We start from the raw sequence: 17928 nt of genomic DNA on the forward strand, positions 1-17928 counted from the left end.
TATATGAGTTATATGAGTTTATATCAACAATGTACCTTTCCCTGTCTTACTGAAAATAACATGTTGATTTTATCTCATTAACATGTTATCTGTAGTTGATGTAATATCACATAAGCCTCATTAATATCTACTCAAATATTATCTTATTTCAAATTAGCAAAGCCAGACAGGGCTAGGTGCATGTTGCTATTACTTGTTGATAATGATAGTGTAATGATAGTATAACTATCAGGTAAGTGATAAGGTAAGGTAAGTATTAACATTCATGTTAAGATAAGAGTTGCTCAGTTCTTGGAGCAGTGTATCCAGGGTTGAGGAAGGTTCTTCAAAATGTAATTAGCTTACAAATCTGTTTAAAATTAACATAATATGGAATCCATACTGTTCAATCTTAATATGAGCTTTTCCACAACCCTGACTTTTTTGTACAATGAGTGTCCAAGATATTATGTATCTTTCAAGTTGTGTTCGCAAGTATCACAGCTGTAAACAACCTACCACTACCAGCATGTAGCTGTAATATTTTCATGGCAGATCATTTAAATGCCAGATGTACCTAATTCACTGCACACTCAGTGTATGTGTGTGTGTGTGTGTGTGTATATATATATACACACACATATATATATATATGTATATGTGTGTGTGTGTATATATATGTATGTATATATATGTATATATATGCCATATATTTGTTAATAGCAACTCTGAAGTGTCAAGTGTCTAAAGTTTGATTATCTTTTCAGGTGGAGCTGTCACTTGAGCAGCCATTTATAAGGGAGACACAGTGCAACTGCAAAGCTGGCTTGGGACAGTGCAACCATCTCATCGGGCTGCTCTACACTCTCGCTCACTTTGCCAAGATGGGCTACACATCTGTCCCCCCAACAACGAGCAAGACGTCACTGCCTCAAGCCTGGCACGTTCCATCGAGGGCCCTGGGTGTCAGTCCAAGAACGGTGAGCTCTGTGAGTGTCTCAAAGCTAAAACCTCCGGTGACCAACGCACCTCCGCCAAAGAGGCAACGCTCGTCTGAAGGGGTGATGTCAAACCTGTACTGTCCTGTGCCACTCCCGCGTCCATCAAATGCCTTTGCAGAGAGCCTACACCGAAACCTGAGTCAAATAAAAAGCAAGAGTCAGATGTTCAAGCTGCTGGAAGAGAACAGGAAACAGCCTGCTGCTCTTGTCTCTACCGACTTTGGAGACCTTCCTAAGGGATCTGTGCTTACTTACCACGCAACACAGTCTTCCAGGGCTAATGATGATCCCCTGTTTCCCTTACCATCACAGCCATGCTCATTTTACACTGTCCTGGATGAAACTGAGTCATGCTACTATGGTGGCTTGGTGGTCACTCAGGCTGTTGCAATACAACTGGAGATCGAGACAAGGGAACAGAGCCATAGCAAGACCTGGCATAAAGTTCGAGCCAACCGTCTTACCTCCTCTTCCTTCAAGAGGATTTGTTCAAGGGTGGCAGACTACAACATATTAGCTGCCAATTTGAAGAATTATGAAAAAGAAAATAGTGCAGACTAAGGTGATGAAGAGAGGTTTGGAACTGGAGCCTGTTGCTGCTGCCGAATATCAAGACCTCACTGGCTATGAGATCTTCCCCTGTGGGTTCGTCATCAACCACCACGCCCCACACTTAGGTGCCTCACCTGACCGAAAAGTGAATGACCCCAGTGCCTCACCAACGCACGGCCTCCTGGAGATCAAGTGCCCCAACAAAGAGAGCGTGAGGGATTGCAAGTACTTGCGTTGCAAGGCTGATGGTAGCCTTAGCCTGAAGACCACACACGAATACTATTTTCAAGTGATGGGGCAGATGGACATCACTGGGTTGAAGTGGTGCGACTTTTTTGTGAAGTGCAGTGATGACCATCACTTGGAGCGGGTGCACTTCCAACCAAAGGAGTGGGAGAACATGAAATGTAAATTGGACAGATTCTTTTTCTCTCACTTTCTGCCATCTTTGTGTAACAAAATTATGTAATACATCACTGATAATCTGTTTATATATATAGTTTTCTTTTGTTAATGTTTTTAAATGGTTTGTTCCTAATGTAATTTCTAATGTTCTGACCTGTTCCGGTTCCTTTTTCATACTTCTATGTACATGGTTACCTTTACAAACCTAGACCATTGTGCCTATCAATGTTTTTTGAACGGCCTGTTTTCTGATGTTCTGGTTCCTTTTCCATGCTTACAGTATACAGGCAGGCCATTTTACATTATTCCCTTGTACCAACTTCTATGTACAAAGTTACCTTTACAAACCTAGAGCAGTGTGCCTATCAATGTTTGTTTGATGTTTTCTGATATTCCGACCTGTTCTGGTTCTGGTATTTTAAATTATAAAGTTAAGAAGGACATCATCCATGTGTAATACAATTGTACTTTATTCTTTAGATAGATACACATCCAGTAGCTTATACATACACACACATACATGTAAAACAATCACTCACAGGTATGTAAAAGTAAAGAGCATGAGAAGTGATTATAAGGTCTGACAGGGACTGATCCTGTGATACACTGACCATGATAAGGTGCTATGGTAACAATACAAGTTCACACATTTGTATAGATTCATAAAGAAGAACAATAATGATGGTTAAGGATTTGTATAGATTCATAAAGATGAACAATAATGGTTAAGGATTTGTATAGATTCATAAAGAAGAATAATAATAATGGTTAAGGCTTTGTACAGATTCATAAAGAAGTAGAATAATGGTTAAGGATTTGTACAGATTCATAAAGAAGAAGAATAATGATGGTTAAGATTTCAGTTTTAGAGATTTACATAACAGTGGTAGATATTTACATTAACATTACAATTTTAAAAGAGAGGACCTTGAAAGTTAGTTAAAAGGGCACAGACGGCCCACAGTTGGTTAACGGAGCCCACCAGTGTCATGGGTAAGACTTTATCAAAAATATGGTACTCTTTAATCCGCCTAATTGCGCGCTCTACATGAATTCGCAGTCTTGCTATCGCTTGAGTCTTTCGTACTTCATCTGCAGTGAAGTGTCCACTTGGGCCTAAAAAAGGAGGGATTACAAGGGAGACCTGTCTTTCAGAGAGAAGGGCCTTGATGAGAAAGCCTTTATCAGCCATTACCATATCTCCTTCTTCGAGAACAGAAAGGATACCTGATTTTTTGGTTATTTCTTTGTCAGATATTGAACCTGTATATAAATCACTGACAAAAGTCACTTCACCTGAGGGGGCAATGCCTATTAGGCCCTTAAATGTGGTGTTACCTTTGTAGTGTGAATAAATCGCTGAGTTAAGGACCTTGGAGCTAGGTTTCTGTACATGAATTTCAGTGCAATCCAATATAACTCTAGTAGCCGGGAACGTGCATTTAAAACAATCTGGCATAAGTTCATCCACAGTTTTCCTTGAAGGCCACATTGGAAGTGATCCCAACATAAAATACAAATAATTGACCCAGGTCACACAGATCCTGCTTACTGTTGACTGTGATACATGGAAACGGGTTGCAAGATCGTGCTCAGGAAATCCCTGCCTCAACCTACAAAGAAAAAGAAAAAACTGGTCCATAGTGGACAATTTAGAGGCGCTAAAGCCTTGACGAAGTACCTCCCCACTTGAATGTTTAAGTCGCTGAGCCTGACTCCATCCCACCATATTTTCTGCAGTAGGTTGCAGGGCCATAAACACAGCTTTAAATGTATCGTAATCTGGGAACCCTGTATAAAATGATATCTGTTTATCATCACCTTGAAAATTTGAAATCAAAAACTGTTTTTGTTGAAGCTCTAAAATTAAAAGTTCTTGATCACCGATGGTCTTGCGGGCTTCCTCAAGTTGATCTTGAAGTGAGGGAGGCAGTGCAGCATATTCATGGTCTGGGTGCGGAGGGGGTGTCTCTTCACTGGAAGTATAAGATAACATATTGATGGACACATTAGGTGTTTTACAATGATACTCATGCTCAGTTCATGTAACCAATTAATCTTTTACGTACCTCAACACATTCACACCATGTCGATCATCCAGATCCGTGGAAACATTACTGGAAATCATCAACAGAGAAATACTGTCAATACACACAGTTAATAAATGCATTACAAACTAGTAACTTAATTCATCTAATGTTAAATACTACCTTGCAGTTCTAACAACACTCCTCCTCTCTGATCTGACAGAACTCCATGCAAACACAGTTGGCACAGCTCCCTGTTTCAACTTGGTGATGCCAGTCTTGCTTTTCACAAGGCAGTCTGGGAGGAAATGCTCCGAGCACACTTTTGTGTATGTGTTTATCTGCATCAGCAAATAAAATGCAATCATATAAACATTTTTACATGTATAATTTTATTGATCAGACTCAATCTGACTCATGTACATCCTCCTAGCTATGAAAACTGATGTGATGTGTTCCCTAGGTTAGCTTGTGACTAGAAGCTAATACAAACAAGGTCACTCAGAATATGCTTATACTAGTGAATCTGTGGTGGTAGATTTAAATAACATACTACTAATTTTTGACTAGGCTGTATATTTCAACAACCTGGCTCTCTGCCTTAATCTATCTAGCTACTAAAACTTGTTAGTTCTGTCCTAGCCTAGCTAGCGATACAAGCTAACGTATGGAGACGGCTTAGCCTCAGAGCACCAGACATAAACTTACCTTAAAATTACGACCAGGATCCCTTCTGATGTTTATTATCCATTGTCGACGTAGTCCCTGATCTTTTGGGAAACGGTGAAATGTTTGTCCTCTATTCGATTTTTTCCTGTGTGATGAAGTGCATTTGGGAACACAGCAGTGAGGCGCCATTGCACTGACAGAATTCGCGCTGTGAGTGAGAACTCCCGGAAGTGGTAAGTGTACCCCTCAGGCTCGGTGGAACGTTCGAGGTGAATAAGGCGAATAAACACTAACTAAAGCTGGCTACATAAAACACAACTACTGCCTAGATTCACGAGAGGACGACTAAAGTGTTTAAAAGTGAAAAACACAATAATTTCATCAACTTACCAGCGAGCGAGCTTCGGGAACACTGAGAGTGAATGGGGTTCATCAGTGCTGGAGCTGTCGGTGTTTACTTCACTTCCGCATTACTCAATTATTCTTCTTCTTCTTTAATGGCGATTAACTCCAAAGGAGCATTATCGCCACCTACTGTGCTGGATGGCAAATTAACCTTGGGTGATGATAAGTCACTCCTCCAATACTTTGCGAGTAAGGCGCTTATTTGCTGATTGTTGAAGATTTACCCAGTATGTAATTGCCAGTTTTTCCCTTCTAATATCTAGAGGCATCTCTCCAATTTCTACTCCAATTGCATCTACAAGGTATGTTTTTACTGCACCACAACATATTCTTAGTGCTTTGGATTGAATTATATCTATTTTTTTCAGTAAAGACTCGGATGCCGAACCATATACAATACATCCCAGGGACGGATTATGGCGATGATGTGCCCTGGGCACGAATGTCTCAAAGGCCCCCTTCACCAATTTTTTTGGACAACAGTGTTGCACCTGTATGCAAAGGTGCAGCAATAGGGCAGGAAAGCCAGACATTTTAAGGGGGCTGATCATTTAAACAATCAGAAATGTTAATATAAAGACGCAGCAACAGTGCGGAGTGTGCAGCGCGCACTGCATTGCAGGCGTCGGCGCGAACACTTGCATTTTCCCATCAACAGTGGAAACAACTTGAAATACTTCTGGTCATATACAGAAAAGAATAATGCATCAGTCGCAAGTAGCTACTTTTATTTTTGTAAACTCACAATAACAAGAAAACGTTGTGCTTTTGTAAAATAAAAGAAAACAAACAGGGCGCGCTTGGTCTCCGTGGCGTGAACTGGAGCGCGTCTCAAAAAATGAACTGAAACACAGTGTATAGCCTCAAAAACATGATGAATATTTCTATATAAAGTTTGAAATGTCCACTTTTAAACGAAAAAAATCGAATCGAAAGCAAATACCGGCTGATTAGGCTGATATTATGAAAGGTGCATTTCTCTCTAAAGGCGCATCCACTTTACAGAGCGGAGATATAGATATGTTTGCAGCCGACACTGATTTAGAAATATATATTTTTTTTATTATTAAACAATAAAAATGCCTAGTTTTTTTGTTGTTTTTTTCAGACATATTATCATTAGCCTGCTTTTGCCGGTGCTTTGTGGCACGATTTATGCATGCGCTTGAGCGCGGAATAGGCTATATGCCTCCATGCACTCAGTATTTAAGCAGAAATTAATTAATGCCCCATCATACAGGATTAACAATGCTAATACGCGGGGAGAGAATGCACACATATGGTCTGTACTTTCACACCACTAATTGGTTTATTTATGTCTCACCAATGTATCTATCAACATGCAACATACTATACAACATACTCAATCAAAAAGCTTCTGACCTCTCCAAATCATATCACAGGAGAAAATTCCATAAATAATTTACATTTCTACATTTAGCCGAAATTTCATTACATTTCATGTCGTTCACCAGGCATTTAGCTTGGTTTAAAAGTTGGTTTAAATTTACCTAGCTGAGGGGTATCTTTCTCGATTTCCTGAGAGAAAACGCTTCCACAACATCATCAAAATCCAATTCCCTCACAAGATCGCATTCAATAGCCATTAAAGACAGTGAATTTAGACGTCCTTGACACATTTTGCTTCTTAGTTAGTTTTTTTACTCTTGCCATTAGAGAAAATGAACGTTCTCCTTCACAGTTGCTGACTGGCAGGGTGAGGAAAAGCTTTAGGGCAACATAAACATTGGGGAAAACCGAAGGCAGTCCATAATCAATACTTGTTTTCAGCATTTTTGATGGTGATCTGTCCGGCTCCATTGAAATGAAAGATCTGAACTGAATCAGCTCATCAGCAAGACAGCTGTTCAAATCATCAGGGTAAGCAGCAGAAAGGTTATGGGCTCCTGTTATAATGTTGCTGTCAGATTCTGAGTCTGGCACGAATAGAACACCAAAGAGACTATTCGTGTGTTTAGACGCATCAATTCTGTGATCAAGGCAGTTGACAAGATTGTCAATGGTAACATTTAATGTGTCCACTTGAAATTTACGGCTTCCACTAAGGCCTGCATCACCATCTGTGGTCTCGTCAGCAAAAGTTTTTCTTTTTTCTTGATGCGTTGTACTTCATGCTTATAAGACTGACATACACCTGTCACACTTAAAGCGCTCCTCTCAAAGTGTTCAAATAGTTCTCGCTGAGCAGATACAAACTCACGCAATGATTCAAGCAGTCGCATCGCTGTTCGAAGGTCCATATCACTTTTTTGTAGACATAAACTGGTCACGTTGAATCGTTCGAGTATAGTATTCCAGAAGTGCGCCATGAATGCAGTTTCTAGTTTGTCCATCTTTGCGCGCAGTCCCGATGCTTCGTTGCGTGTTTCTCTTTTTTCGTTCTCATCTGCAGCTATACTGTTCAAGGCCTCTCTTATATTACTGTAATTTTGCCAGAGAGCTTTGGCCGAATCAGCCCTACAGCTCCACCGCGTATTAGACAATTGCTTAAGTGTTAAGTTTGTCTTTTCGAACACTTTTGCCCATCGGCGAGTAGATGCAGAACAAAATGAATACAACGACTGTAGCAGACTAAAGTACTGTTCGACATCTGGACTGCTGTGTAAACTGTTTACACCTACTAAATTCAATGAGTGAGCAGCACAAGGTATGTAATGGATCAATGGATTTATCCGTTTTAAGTGAGCCTGCAGTCCATTGTATCTGCCCGACATATTACTCGCATTATCGTACGATTGGCCTCTACAGTTTAATATGTCCAAGCCAAGGTTGTTTACCATTTTAATGACGTAATCACACAAACTCTCACCTGTGTGACATGAAATGGGCTCAAAAGCTATGAATCGTTCTAGTACATTCCCTTTCTCATTGACGAATCTGAAGATGAATGTTAACTGGTCTGTGTGGGACAAATCTGGTGTTGAATCAACGATTACTGAAAAATATTTGGCATCCTTTAATTCATTCGCGATTACTTGTTTAGTTTTTTCTCCTAATAAATCAATAAACTCCTCACATATACTTGATGACAAATACGATACAGTTCCCCTTCCTTTTTGCCCGCGTGTTTTAATATGCTCCGATAGAAACGGGTCAAACTGAGATATCAGCTCTAAAATTCCTAGATAGTTTCCATTGTGAGGCGAACCTAGGAGTTCATCCTCCCCCCTGAAAGCCAGTCCTCTTTCGGCTAAAAATGTTATTACTGCCACCACACGTTTCAGTACCTCTTTCCAGTAATCCCTCTCTCCAGCAATTTGTTTGACCAGAGCCGAGTCAATCGCCTGAGTGTTTTTAGATCTATGTAATAAGGCTAGCATACAGGACATATGGCCTGGGCTCCTCTCATGTTCAGAAATCCGTTCTGGGTGCTTCCAGTCACTGAATCCATCTGTAAAGGCGTGTCTTTTGGACGAGAAAAGTTTGCAAGAATAGCAGAACACCTGTCCCGTTGATGGAGAGTATAAAAGCCACTCTCGTGACACAATCTGGCCGTTTGGTAAGTGAGTGTTTAATAAATCATTTGTAAGGGGGCGAGTCTTGCCACCCAGACCGCTATCCCTTACGGAAGAAGTATATTTTGAGCTTCGGTTATGGAAAGCGGCATCCCCTCTGTTAATAAGAATACTTCTCACCGAATCCCTTTTTATATCTCCCCACAATGCGGGGTCGTTGTTTGTCTCCCAAAACAGGTGGTCATCATCATCATCTGTCTTACTCCTGGCGGGTTGTTGTAATCACAGGCCGGCTCAGTATCACTGCTATCACGGTTAGTTGTGCTAGCGCCATCTTCACTTGAAGCAGCAGAAACGTTGTTGTTGTTAGCATCAACAGTGTTTGCATTTTTAAAAAAGCTGGAGATTGTTGGTAGCTTTTGTAGTAATTGAGCTTCTCTTGCTTCTTTGTCCTTTTTGTGCTTTCTTTTCATTGATCCACTTGGTTGTGGTTTTAAACTAATTTTTGTTTCGGTTTTTGAGTAACGTCTTCTACGCGTGACTTTTATATTACGCAACGCTTTTCACTCGCCTCTAGTTGTCCCTCTCAACAGCGCAGCAATACATTCAAATTATTTTTTGATTTAATACTTTGCAACTGCAAAAAAAAAAAATCACATTATTCCTCAATATTTAACACAATTTTACTGAAAATAAAATAAAAATTAAAATAATTATTTTAAAAAGAATAGACACAGTAAATTTGACAGGGCCCCCTGCTGGCCCAGTGCCCTGGGCAAGTGCCCAGTAGGCCCGTGCGTTAATCCGTGCCTGATACATCCATAATCAAAGCAAGAACGAATCAGTGCTTGATACATGCACTAGTACAATGCACTACGACTAGCTCCCCAATTGTGACTAGCAACCGTACGCATGCAATTTAAGATCTTTTTACACTTTGACGCAATTTTACTGATATGACATTTCCATGTTAATTTTCCATCAAATCATAATCCAAGATATTTAAGAACAGGTACTCTTTCCAATATTTGATCATACAACTTCAGATCTAAATGTTCATTCCTCTTGTTTTTTTGTGAATAACATATATTGTGTTTTTGAGACTGAAACTTAGAAACTTTACCATTCCTGAATGCCTTTAACCACATTTTTAATATTACGGCCTCTCTTCCATAATGCTCCGTCATCTGCATAAAGAACCAATCCTATTCCTGGTTTATTAACTTTATCAAAAACATCATTGATCATTAAATTAAACAATAATGGGCTAATTGCACTACCCTGTGGAGTTCCATTTAGAATGTTATAAGGAGCTGATCATTCTTTTAAAACTAACATTTAGCAAAAAGAGACAGGGTTGTGTCATTTTATTTTATTATATATGTGCAAACGTGAAGAGAATGTAGGCAACATGTAGGCTATTTTATATGTTTTAAATATATAAAATAAAATGACATAACCTTTTTTGTTAAATGTCAGTTTTAATGATCAATAATAGCCATTATAAAAGTATAAGTAGGTATAAGAAAAGTAAAAGGTATAAGAAGCTATACAATAATAAAGCCAACGATTCAGTCAAACATAAGTCAGCTCTCTAGGCTAAAACGTTTAAGTTAAATAGACTAAAATAAAGCTATGAAACTTCACTTTGCCCTCAGCTTAACGTTTTGCCAGGGAACAAATTATAGATTAATGAGACAATAAATTAAATAAATAAATAAATCGCCTGTTGGATATACACAAGACGATTTATATCTCATGTTAAACCACTAGACTGGAGACATCCAAGCCAGCGGCAAACATCAGCAGCACTAGCCGAGGAAAGGCTGTTCTCGGCAGGGTACATGAGTGCCGAGCGTCCGATTGCCTGGTTCTCACAACTCCGAAAACATCAGATCAAATTTTCAAATAGGTGTTATATTTATAAATAAACCAAAGATTTGAGCTTAACTACATTCTGACCTGAAATACTCTTAAAATTACATTTCGTGACACAATTACACCAGTATTTGGGTCAATGACGTGACGGGTCATTTTTTTGTCCAAAGGCCTTAATAATAATAATATAGCTGCGAGCAGCGATTGCAGGCCCAAGCCGGTGGCACCGCCACCCTGGTGCCTTTAGTTACACTAAAGCCACCGGGGTGGCGGTGTCACCGGCTTGGGCCCTCCATCGCTGCTCGCAGCTATATTTTTATATATATATATATATATATATATATATATATATATATATATATATGTATGTATGTATATATGCCAGTTGGTGGCGCTATAACTTTGACTCCCAATAGTTACATCCATCTGATCGGCCTCTTACCATGAACACACTGCTGAAGTTTCATCAAGATCAGTTAACGTATGCAGAAGTTATATTACTTCGTGTTTCTCTTTTCTCGCCATTGTTTCCTCGCCACGGCCAAACCGTTCGAGATATCAAAAATCTGTCCGGAATTTATCATCCTCAATGTCTTGACTTCATGCTGACCGAGTTTGGAGGCGATTGGATGAATTCTCTAGGATGAGTACATCAAATTCCACAGCATGCGTTTTTCAAACAACCCATAATAGCCGACTTCCTGTTGGGCGGAGCTAATAACTTAGAGTGCGGAAGTTGTTCGGCCCGATGAGATCTATATGTGTACCGAGTTTCATATTAATTCATGCAAGCGTGTTTGATATATGGACCAAGTTTTTAGACCGTGTCCAAGGGGGCGCTGTTGAGCCCCCCTGCCACGCCCGGGTACCAGCTTCAGCCCGGCTCTGATGACTGTGGGTTCTGACCTGTGTGGAAAGTTTCAAGAGTTTTTGAGCACGTTAAGGGCCCCAAAAGCCCCTGAAACCTTAAAGAACAAAGATTAAATGGAATAGACAAATCCCCCTCCCCCCCACACACAGATACACAGAGAGAGAGAGAAAATTCTCCAGAAAATCCACATTCAAACCAAAATATCTGACTTCCTGTGGGTCTGAGGTAATGACTGTAAATTAGAAAGTTGTCCTGCTTGATGAGAACAATACACCTACCAAGTTTTGTGATTCTAGGAAAAACTAAGCCCCCATTTTTGACTAAAGGTGGCGCTACTGAGCCATTCCACCACGCCCATTTCTGAAACTTTGCACATGTCTACTGTATAATAAATGTGATGTGTCTGTCGAGTTTCATGCATTTTCAAGCATGTGAAGAGTCTCAAAAGCATCTGAAAAGAATATTAAAGTTTGATGCGTTGTCACGGCAACAGTATCTAAGATATCAATAATCCTTTCACAGAACTACATCTGCCGTGTGTCTACATTATACACATAAAGTTTTAAGCAAATCGGGTAAAAATAAGAAAGTGATTTCAAAGCATTTTGAAAGTGACACACTTCCTGTTGCCAGTTGGTGGCGCTATAACTTTGACTCACAAAGGTCACATCCATGTGATCGGCCTCTTACAACGAACACACTGCTGAAGTTTCAGCAAGATCAGATAATGTATGCAGAAGTTGTAACACACTTCCTGTGTCCCATTATTCGCCATAAATTCGTTTCCTCGCCACGGCCAAACCGTTCGAGATATCAAAAATCTGTTCGCAAGAATTCATCCTCAATGTCTTCACTTCATTCACACCGAGTTTGGCGGCGATCGGATGAATTCCCTAGGAGGAGTATTTCACATTCCATTGTATGCGTTTTCCAAACAACGTATAATAACCGACTTCCTGTTGGGCTTTTGTAAAACTTAAGAGCACGAAAGTTGTGCGGCCCGATGAGATCTATATGTGTACTGAGTTTCATATTATTACATGCAAGCGTGTTTGATATATGGACCAAGATTTCCGACCCCATTCCAGGGGGCGCTGTCGAGCCCCCCTGCCACGCCCGGGTACCAGCTTCAGTCCGGCCCTGATGGCCGCGGGTTCTGACCTGTGTGCAAAGTTTCAAGAGTTTTTGAGCATGTTAAGGGCCCCAAAAGTGGCAAAAAGGCAAAAAAAAAAAAAAAGAAAAAAAAAATAATCCTTACGAAAACAATAGGGCCTTCGCCCTTTCAGGGCTTGGGCCCTAAAAAAACAAAACAAATATATAACATCCAAAGTATGTAAGGTAGTACAACTTGATCTCTTTTACTGAATCCAAAAGGTTTTAATTATATTTTACTACATATAAAGGTATTTTAAAGATTTTGAAGTGTCAAAAAGTCATTCGGTAAAACCGATATTGTAAATATTTAAATGGAATAAAATTGCTTTTAATGACTAAAGGAACTACAATAATACAAATATTTTTACATTTCCTCTTTTCTCCTTTCCCTGTGCAATGTTTTACTTGAATATGTTGGAGTGTTTAGAGTAGTCCAATAAATGATTACATTTATGAGATCAGTGATAATTTGTTTTAATATTTCTTCTGTGGTACACACTATATACTATCTCAACATGAATGTCAAATCAGTTTTTAACTTTCAAATCAGTGGTTAAACCAAATGACTTTTTTGGTGACATTTTTTACATCTTGTAAAAAATGACAAAAAACAGTGTTAATTGATTGTACAAACCACAAAACCTTAAACTAAAAAAACTAAGTAAACTAAAAAATGGTTTCAAATATAGTTATATCTTCATTCTATTTTTTTACACTTTTAAAAATCTTATTCGTCAATGACCCATTTACAGCAGTATTTTTAAATTACGCAGGGTTTCTCCTCTGCTATTGACGCTTGCTGGTTGGTGTGAGATGCATTCTGGGATACCTGGCTGTCTCAAGTCCGCACAAGTCACCTCTCGATGCATCCGCGGTAAAAGGGGCGGATCAAGAACACATCCGGGGATTTGTATGGGATGATTATAGTCTCAATATGATTGACACGTGCAAGCAACACGTGCGAAATTTCACGTTTTTTTAACAGGAAAAAATGCCAAGCTTATGCCATGTTAAGCTTTTTCTTTTTAACAGGCTCAGGAAGGGAAATGCCATTAACGTGAAACGCCGCGCGTCGCGTTCATATAGGCTCTTGTCTGTAGGCTATATAGTTTTCCTCCCATAGCGCATATTATAAAGAAAAAGCTTAACGTCAATGCAGTAATGACGGTGATATTTAAACTCAGTTGCCAATACACCTTATTGAACATGCAACGCGCTATTACACGTTAAGCGTTTTATAATGTTTTTCTATGAGTGTTGTTCATAATCTGATGCAATCTGTTTGCCTCTATAAATATGCTTTATTAATAAGGTAGGCCAATATTGTGTACTAAATGTGGTGCTTCAATATCACTCACATTAAGCGTCTTAAATGAGGAAGAACGCTTGATTACGCTGCCGTTGTCTGTTTCAGCAGAATACTGCCATCTAGTGGTAGCAGGTTTTCACAGACAGCTGTGTGTGGATCGAGCAAGGCGAAACCGCGGAATGAAAGTCTCAAAATCCAAATGAATCAAATAGGATCGACTCAGAAACGAGTCAATGAATGCACGCGTGTCACCTGATCCACAAATGCACATCTTACTTGTTGCACGCACAAATTCTGGTCTACATTAATTTAAAATCGAGGTTTTGTATTAACAACTATGTCTCTATTTGTACAAAATGCTGCACATTCATGTGATTTTGGATTTTGCACACACAAGTTGTATTGTATTAGTTTAAATGTAGTGACGCACATTTGTGAATTTGTCAAATAGATGGGTAGTTGTGCACACATTAATAATTAGCACCAGGCCTATTCATTTGTAGTTGTTTGTGTGTGGGTTGTGAAATGCTTAAAAACCGCGAAAAGAAAGTCTCAAAATCCAAATGAATCAAATGAGATCGACTCAGAAAAGACGTCAATGAATGCACGCGCGTCACCTGATCCACACATGCACATCTTCTGTGTTGCATGCGCAAATTATGATACACTAATACAAAGGAAAACATTTGTATTCACAAAAATGTCTCTATTTGTACAAATTGCTTCACATTCATTCAATTTTGAATTTTGCACACGCAAGTTGAAAGGCATGGATAAAACATTTCTGCAACATGTATCAAGTTCATTGATAAGTGTGCTTGCACGTGTCAATCATATTGAGACTATAATCATCCCATAGATTTGAACTGGACTTGGCTAGATGTGAACTTTGAATTGGAACAGTACTTGGGCAGCGACTGATGACGTTTCACAAGTCCACAAGAACACAAGTACAAACAAGAACACATAGTGAGAAACGGCTAATATATCACAACTCCCAGAACAATCCGGGCTCGTGCTTTCACTGTCGCTGCGTGTTCAGCTCCTCCATCTCCAGTCAAAGCCGATCACATTCCAGGGATCAGGGATACTGATACTAAAAATAATAATAGTCTATATACACTCACCTAAAGGATTATTAGGAACACCATACTAATACTGTGTTTGACCCCCTTTCGCCTTCAGAACTGCCTTAATTCTACGTGGCATTGATTCAACAAGGTGCTGAAAGCATTCTTTAGAAACGTTGGCCCATATTGATAGGATAGCATCTTGCAGTTGATGGAGATTTGTGGGATGCACATCCAGGGCACGAAGCTCCCGTTCCACCTAGTGTTGTTTTTGGCGGCCTGTTTTAATTTTAGTTTTAGTCTAGTCTTTGTGTCAGGCTGTCATTTTAGTTTTTATTAGTTTTAGTCACATTCATACTCTTTTTAGTCTAGTCAAGTTTTAGTCGACGAAAACTGATGACATTTTAGTCTAGTTTTAGTCGACGAAAACTGATGACATTTTAGTCTAGTTTTAGTCAATGAAAATTGTATTTTAGTCTCTTTTTAGTAATGCGATTCTATTTAACCCAGTCAATATAGAATTTCAAACAAGGCTATCTTATTATAGGCTATTTAGTAGGCCTATATTTAGGGCTGTGACGGTGGCAGGTTTTTTTTACCACCGCGGTAATGGACCAACTAACGGCGGTGGTTGGGGGGTTATTAAAAAAAAAAACTCGTTTTATATTTCCACACAAAGACGCGTGATACACTCTGCGCTTTGAGAGGGATGTGGGACACGAGCAGGAAACTCGATCTCTTTATGATATCTTCGTGTTTTCTACTTGATGTAAATTGGTTTGAAGAGCGAATTTTATCCTCCACAAGGGCGAGATATTTAGGCTGTGTTTGAGATTGCGCTGCCAGAGAAAGTGAAAGTAAAAATCACCCACACGTGTCAAACGCGCTTTACAACTAAACTCGCGCCCAATGTCTAATATAACAAGCACAAACTGTGTTAAAAAGAATTTGACATGCAAGTACAAATGTAGGCTATCTGTCCTACAGCGTTTTTCTACTTTACCACAGTAAAGAATACGAATATAATAGGCCTAATTAAAAGCGAACCAAGAAACGTTTATAATACCTTTAGAAAATGGGTGAGACGTGACGTGAGTGAAGATTTGGGAAAAGAAACAAGAGATTCCATGCAGGGATGAGTCACGATTTTTGGATATTCGATTAGTTTATTTAATTATAAAATATCGAATAGGTTGTGCGATTATATCTACTCTAAAATAAAATCTCCATGTTCTGGCGCTGATGCGGTGACGTGTTCATGTAACAAGAGACGCTGCCAATAACGCACATAACAGCTGTCACAAAGAACCAGCAAAAGTAATGATTATGAATGTGTCAAATATATCAATGAGACATTTTAATAGAATAACTAATGGAGTAATATATGGTTAAATTCGCTGATAATCGGGTGACCAGATCGCAATCCAGAATTTAAAGCCGACAAAGCTATGGGTTCACGCACAACTCTCTCATTCGTCGTGACGTTACATTTCGTCTCGTCTCGTTTTGGTCAACGAAAATGAAGAGACATTTTAGCATAGTTTTTATTTTTTAAACCACATTTAGTCTCGTTTTTATTCGTCAACGATATTGCATTATACATGTATTTTAGTCATCGTCACATGACCATGCATTTACGTCTAGTCTCGTCTCGTTTTCGTCAGGTGATAACGGTTCGTTGACGACAATATTTCGTCATAATTTTCGTTGACGAAAGCAACACTAGTTCCACCACATCCCAAAGATGCTCTATTGGGTTGAGATCTGGTGACTGTGGGGGCCATTTTAGTACAGTGAACTCATTGTCATGTTCAAGAAACCAATTTGAAATGATTCGAGCTTTGTGACATGGTGCATTATCCTGCTGGAAGTAGCCATCAGAGGATGGGTACATGGTGGTCATAAAGGGATGGACATGGTCAGAAACAATGCTCAGGTAGGCCGTGGCATTTAAACGATGCCCAATTGGCACTAAGGGGCCTAAAGTGTGCCAATAATACATCCCCCACACCATTACACCACCACCACCAGCCTGCACAGTGGTAACAAGGCATGATGGATCCATGTTCTCATTCTGTTTACGCCAAATTCTGACTCTACCATCTGAATGTCTCAACAGAAATCGAGACTCATCAGACCAGGCAACATTTTTCCAGTCTTCAACTGTCCAATTTTGGTGAGCTTGTGCAAATTGTAGCCTCTTTTTCCTATTTGTAGTGGAGATGAGTGGTACCCGGTGGGGTCTTCTGCTGTTGTAGCCCATCCGCCTCAAGGTTGTGCGTGTTGTGGCTTCACAAATGCTTTGCTGCATACCTCGGTTGTAACGAGTGGTTATTTCAGTCAAAGTTGCTCTTCTATCAGCTTGAATCAGTCGGCCCATTCTCCTCTGACCTCTAGCATCAACAAGGCATTTTCGCCCACAGGACTGCCGCATACTGGATGTTTTTCCCTTTTCACACCATTCTTTGTAAACCCTAGAAATGGTTGTGCGTGAAAATCCCAGTAACTGAGCAGATTGTGAAATACTCAGACCGGCCCGTCTGGCACCAGCAACCATGCCACGCTCAAAATAGCTTAAAACACCTTTATTTCCCATTCTGACATTCAGTTTGGAGTTCAGGAGATTGTCTTGACCAGGACCACACCCCTAAATGCATTGAAGCAACTGCCATGTGATTGGTTGATTAGACAATTGCATTAATGAGAAATTGAACAGGTGTTCCTAATAATCCTTTAGGTGAGTGTATACTCTTTAGATCAAATGTGTTCTATTTAAAGTGTATTATTAATCTACCCCCTTCTACTGAGTGTAAAATCATCTTTAATGTTAATTGTTGATTACCTTTCATCTGAAATTCTTCAATTAACTCACTTCTTTCCTCTGAATATTCATTACTTATATATCTATTAATATTAATACTAGTATATTTATTAATATCCTCTGCATTCCTACCTCTAAGCCACAGAGCTCCATCCGCGAACAGCGATTTATTTATGTCAATAACATTAAGTTTGTTACAGAAAAAGCGACTGTCTAATATTTTAAAAATTTTGTGTTGAGGTGGCTGACTTCCGGTCTTGAGCTGCGCGCTTTTGTTTTCTTTTTGAATGCGCGCTCCCAAGCTAGCGCA

The 17928-nt window shown here is 39.5% G+C and overlaps 1 protein-coding gene across 1 annotated transcript; it reads right to left on the reverse strand.

Annotated features, from left to right (window-relative positions):
- Positions 1-2850: 2850 nt before the first annotated feature.
- LOC311082416 (uncharacterized protein) lies at positions 2851-4810 on the reverse strand (the record flags this gene model as incomplete). The annotated part of the gene is made up of 3 exons (XM_084113239.1): positions 4148-4810; positions 4007-4054; positions 2851-3913 (listed from the first exon to the last, which is right to left on the reverse strand). Exons 1-3 carry the CDS (start codon positions 4330-4332, stop codon positions 2851-2853), a joined length of 1296 nt encoding a protein of 431 aa, XP_083969365.1. The 5' UTR covers positions 4333-4810.
- Between the last annotated feature and the right edge of the window lie 13118 nt (positions 4811-17928).

The sequence above is a fragment of the Abramis brama genome (genome assembly GCF_963993115.1).
Source record: "Abramis brama genome assembly, chromosome: 1".
Taxonomy (NCBI): Eukaryota; Metazoa; Chordata; class Actinopteri; order Cypriniformes; family Leuciscidae; genus Abramis; species Abramis brama.